The sequence below is a fragment of the Seriola lalandi genome, unplaced genomic scaffold, assembly GCF_002814215.2.
Source record: "Seriola lalandi dorsalis isolate HSWRI2012SDOR001 ecotype SW California unplaced genomic scaffold, Sedor1 jcf7180002054469, whole genome shotgun sequence".
Lineage (NCBI taxonomy): Eukaryota > Metazoa > Chordata > Actinopteri > Carangiformes > Carangidae > Seriola > Seriola lalandi.
The window spans coordinates 1,415,498-1,420,977 of NW_019525022.1; the positions used below are offsets into that span (position 1 = coordinate 1,415,498).

General features: G+C 39.8%; 1 protein-coding gene across 2 annotated transcripts; it reads left to right on the forward strand.

The window, feature by feature from the left end:
• Positions 1 to 318: 318 nt before the first annotated feature.
• LOC111658812 (uncharacterized) lies at positions 319 to 3,139 on the forward strand. 2 transcript variants are annotated; one of them, XM_087175420.1, is made up of 4 exons: positions 319 to 626; positions 1,611 to 1,672; positions 1,787 to 1,901; positions 2,452 to 3,139. In XM_087175420.1, the coding sequence occupies exons 2-4, from the start codon at positions 1,612 to 1,614 to the stop codon at positions 2,867 to 2,869; spliced, it is 594 nt and encodes a 197-aa protein (XP_087031546.1). In that variant the 5' UTR covers positions 319 to 626; position 1,611; the 3' UTR covers positions 2,870 to 3,139. The 2 variants fall into 2 exon arrangements, with proteins under 2 accessions (XP_087031546.1, XP_023267244.1); XM_023411476.2 differs by lacking the exon at positions 319 to 626 and having other exon boundaries at positions 633 to 1,672.
• Positions 3,140 to 5,480: the final 2,341 nt, after the last annotated feature.

The window sequence follows — 5,480 nt, forward strand, 5'->3', positions numbered from 1 at the left end:
AAAAGCTCAGGTATGCAGAGTTAGGGGCAGAAGCAGAGCAGCGAGGATGGAAAGTTAGGATTTGTCCAGTGGAAGTAGGATGTAGAGGATTTGTAGCAAGGTCTGTTGTCTCTTTGGTAAGGGAGTTAGGAGCAATAGGACAGAGTGTGAGGAAAATAGTAAAGGACATGTCAGATGAGGCAGCAAGATCCAGTCAGTGGATTTGGATGAGAAGAAATAATGGTAGCTGGGGGCCCAGCAGGGGGAGCACTTAGGATAGACAGACTCTTAGGAGAAGCAAGGAAGAAATCCAGGAAGAGGAAGTGTTTTTAAGAGTGACTGGGAAACCAGGGTTGAAATATTGCTGTTGAGAATCAGGTGTCCTGGCTGTAGCAGTGAGGAGGAGTGGATTGGAGCCAGGGAGGAGCTGAAGGGGGAATGCCATGCGCCGAGACACACAAGCACACACAAACGGAGTGAGAGAGAGAGAAACAGATAACACAGGAATCACAGGAAACACATGGAGAAGTGGAATAACAGTGGAGACTCAAGGAGAAAGGGGAACACACCTGGAGCCTAGACCATGGCAAAAATACATTTTGAGAACTACTATGGATAAAGCTGGATAGTGCAACACAGCTAATATGGTAACTTCCTCCATTTTGGACCTGCTCTCAATACTTAGAGTTCTCAAACAAACTGAATTTGCATGTCAACCTTCACCAAAGTTGAGCTCTGCGGAGCAATGATTTACTTTGCCTCTAAGAATGCTAATTACAGCAATTCCAGTGAAACAAATTTGTTTTGGCTGAAAATGTCACACTACTGATATGAAACAGGAAGAACAAGGCTAGCAGTCAAGAAGGTGTCTGTCAAACAGTCTTCACACACACATGCAATCTTGAGAAAGAGCCAACAATAATTTCAACCTCCTGTGTGGGGGTGAGGGTGATGTACAGTGCTGTTCAACAAAGCGTGACTGAAAACGTAACTGTCATTATTGTGTATGTGGTTGACACCAAAGTGAACGTTATTTTGAGTTAAATATGGAACACAGATTTTTGATAAGAATAAATAATTTATGTGCAATTTTTAGATAATGGGCTGCAAGAAATTTCCCCTGACCTTATTTAACCTTTAATAAAAAATTCAATTCTTCTATCAGCTTCTATACTAATACTGCATACTATTAGGGACTCTAGACAGAACTTGAGGGTTTCAGAGTGAGTGTAGAGGAAACTGACAAGTATTTCTATGTGTATGTTTAGACTTATCTAGGTGAATTTGTACTTATGAGTGATGCTACAGTTGTATGTGTTGCACTGTGGGTAGACTGTGGTTGAACAATATTTTTCTCATCTCTGACTGATGAAAGGTGAGCTCATTGTTTCCTCTCCCCACTGTGTGGCCACAGTGACTATCCTCCATGGTGACGGGTTTGAAGTGAGGTGTGAGAGAGAGGCGGAAGGGCTTGTATTTTATAAGAGTGGGGATGACAACTTGAATGATCAGAAAGACTACTCATCCAAGCAACAAGATTATTTTCTGTCAGTGTTTCAGATTGTAAACATTTGTGTTGAAAGATTTTCACGCTCAGCCACCAAAGGTCAAAGCTATTTTGTTATTTTGAGGATGAAATTCTTCCTGGCGACTTTTCTCTGCTTCATGACGTGGATGAGCTCGGCCCATGCAAGTGAGTACTGAAAAAAAAAAGTAAATAATTTTCATTGAGTGTATGGTTTGAATGTTTTGTCAGCATAAAATGAAGGATACTTAATCTTTCTTTCTCTATGTTTGTCTTGTTTAGCCCATGGACCTGTAACAAACTGCCTATGTCCGAGAATTTCCACCACCAGACCCCGCATTCACCTAATTAAGAATTACACCATTCAGCCTGAAGGCATCTGTCACACAGCTGTAGTGTAAGTGCAACTATCAACTAAGTTTATTCACAAATAAATAACATTACATTTTGGGTGGGTTCAACCAAATGGAAAAAAAAAACAACAACAAAAAAAAAAACATTTCCTCATTCACCCATGTGGACAGCGTTTTATTTGTCCAGGTTTTCAGCTACAGCTAATCAGCAACATCTTTTTCCAGAGATTGTTTTTGTCATTTTGGATAATCCAGAAAGCTGTCAACAGTTTTCAATGGAATTACTTTCTCCTGGGAAATAGTCCCTTTGAAAACACTTTACAGCGAGAACTGTGCATTATTCAGAGTAACGCAAAGAGATGCTGTTGTTGATTTTTTTTTTTTTTGAATACCAATTTTCTGTGCATAGAACGAACCTGGATATTTCAAAACCTGAACAAACTATCTATGTGGCTAGGTAACACTAGAGGGAAGTGAGAAAACACATTTATGTTTAAATTCGAATGAACCCTTTTCAGAAATGATTAGCCAGTACTTAATCAAAAACATTAAAACTGTGGTACGATGCCATTAACAGCTCACAATCAATTGCAGGTTTCTGATGCAGACAGGGAAAAGTATCTGCTCCGACCCTGAGAAAGACTGGGTAAAAAAAGCCATGCTGAAGGTGGACCAGGAGACAAAAGCGCTGCTAGAGATGGAAGAGACTGAACAGGGATCAACAACTGACATCACACCATCCACTACGGCGCCCACTATGGCGTCCACTACGGCGCCCAATACAGCGTCCAATATAGCGCCCAATACAGTGTCCTGTGCAGCGCCCAATATGGCGTCCAGTACGGCGTCCAGTACGGTGTCCAATACGGCGCCCAATACGGTGCCCAATACAGCGTCCAGTACAGTGTCTACTACATCAAAAAAAGCACCAAGGAAGAGACGCAGGACAACAAGGAAACGGATGAGGAAAGCGACCTGGAGAAGGATGAAGGGGCAGAGAAAACGTGGTTGAGGAACTGCAAGACAAGTCCAACTTACCACTGTCAGCAAACATTACTCTTTCCATTTGGGCTTGTCTTATATACGCTATATCACATTAACAGTAAACAAGCCTGAAGCAAAAATAAACTTTTATAGATCATTATGATGATGATTAAATGCACAGTATATATTTAAATGTATGATGTCCATACCATGTTGTATTAATGTGTGTGTATGTCAAAGTATATATCTTGACCTTTCCTACTGTCAGCTGCCAATAAAGTAATCTCTGAGCAAATAATGTGCTGTTGTTATTAAACCAATGGAGCACAATCTGAATCAGAATTGACCCACGTATGGAATCTGTCTCTCAATGGGCAGGAAGTAAACCAACAAAATACAGCTAACCGAGACAAGAAATGGACAAAGATGAACATCATAGATACAGCGGTTACTGTATGTACAACGAGTGGGTATAAATATAGAAAATGGTGGGACAAACCAACATACAAAGAAAATTGACACAGTTTTGTTCTGGTTAGTAGCCTTACTGTGCAAGGCGTGCTTGACAATGCAAAGAAGGATGCTCCTTGTCTGTGTACTGACCTGATAGATGCACAAGTCCTACATCTGAGCAGGTCAACGCTGAAGGTCCATTGAAAGCTGTTCTTCTTGTATTATTTTACATTTTTGTCATTTGCCATTGGAAAATGCAGCATGCTGTTATAATTACTTGTTCTCATTGCGCATTTACTAAATTGCCAGTATGTTATGCTGGCAAATCACATCATCTTTCCATTTACTGTGGTGTGCACAAAATGTCAAAGAAATCTTCCTGAATGTGGCAGAGTGACTGGAAACCTATATAGATAATAATCAAAAGTCAACCTTTATTTTTGTTATCAGTCATTTGCTAAACACATTCTGTTTGAATGCAATAAAGCAGCATATTCACATCATACATTTCCTGTTTTTTGTCTTTTAGGTTTAATTTTACGATAACACAGACTTTTGCGATTGTAAATCTGAAAGTCTAGCTATTATAGAATAATGGTCACATTTCAATTCTTCTTATCAGTTGCTGATGTGTTGAAATAGGATTTTCAGACCAAATTATCTACGATACATGTGAAGTTTCATAGTGATGTAGTAAATGAGCATGTGATATTTGCGTTATAATAATGCCTTCCTGTTTTAGATGCAGAGGGCTAGGTTTTATTTGAGATAGAATGGCTGCCATACCACCATAACCACCACATCCTGAGGGCGCCTAGAGCATCTCTGTGTGCGAGTGTGTTTGTGGTCACCTAATTCGGCAGAAAAGTAATAGAAGAACTGTGTCCGCTTTTCGCAGAAAATTAAACACAGTGTGTATTTCAGCGGTTTTGCGTAAGTGAACATGTGTGACTGAACTGTCAAATACAACTGTACGTGAAAACCAACAAGGGCATTTTGATTTACAATATAAGGTTAAAAGCTGCTAATAAATATTTTAAAATGAAGAATAGAAAGAAATGTTATGTGTGATGTGAAAAGTGGCACCGGAATCTGTTATCACTCGACTCTGCAGTTCGGCTCAATGTTTAAAAGCCCTGAACTTCAATGTGGTTCACTCTCACTAAAACAGCTGATGGTGATCAGCTGTTTTCAGCACACACACCAAAAAAAAACATAGACAATAGAGCCACGGGAGTTGTTGGTAGAGACCAAAACAGAGTCATAAGAGCATGAATATTGGACTTACATTCATCAAATGGTCAGACACAAATTAAATTATAATGTCTTTGCTAACCTGTTTGGCATGTAGACTTGGAGATAATGATAAATAAAAGCAAAAGGGGATTAGGAAAATTGTCTGTCAAAAGATCCTTTAAAGGATTTCAAAGGAAGATGGTACAGTGTTTAAATTAATCTGAGGAGACACTGAGATACATTATGAAGGTATTCTGAACAGATAAACCCAGGCCTGAGGCGAGACCTAACCCTAACCCTAACCCTAACCGTAACCCACTTAGAGCTGTATGTAGGCTTAGACAGCCTATTAGGCTGTCAATAGCGCAGTCAAACACAGATGTATACAATAATATCTATACTATCTTTTGCATATGAGACTGACTATGACTGATTCATCTGACATTACTTGCGAGTGTGTGTGCGTGCATGTGTGTGTGTGTGTGTAATGTAGACAGTGTGTGCTAGAGCGACGTTCTGTGGTTAACCCATCAGGAGAAAAAGACTCCACAAAACATCATCCTGAACTTAAGTCACTAGGGTATGGGCGCGCACACACACACACACACACACACACACACACACACACACACACACACACACAACCAAGCACACACCTAACACACACAACAAAAGAAGGTAAATATGCCATTTTCCATCCCACAGCATGAATATGTCAAAAAATTCTGGCTGTTGATTGCAGTTATGTAAAGTACTTCCCACAGTCCTTTGCAAAAAGAGAATAGACTGAACAATGAACATAACTTTGTCAGGTTCATAACCTATATAGTGCTCTTTCTATAATGACGCATATGCCAGTGGAAAATATATGCAGAAGCATAGCATTGTAAAGACCAGAAGGAAAGTCTTGTCTAATCTGGTAGTTTTATAACCATAGGTTCATTTCACAC

Coding starts and splice junctions, on each gene's coding strand:
- LOC111658812 (XM_023411476.2), top strand. CDS start 1,348: ATGAAAGGTGAGCTCATTGTTTCCTCTCCCCACTGTGTGGCCACAGTG. Junction 1,673..1,786: donor GATGAGCTCGGCCCATGCAA/GTGAGTACTGAA, acceptor TGTCTTGTTTAG/CCCATGGACCTGTAACAAAC. Junction 1,902..2,451: donor ATCTGTCACACAGCTGTAGT/GTAAGTGCAACT, acceptor AATCAATTGCAG/GTTTCTGATGCAGACAGGGA.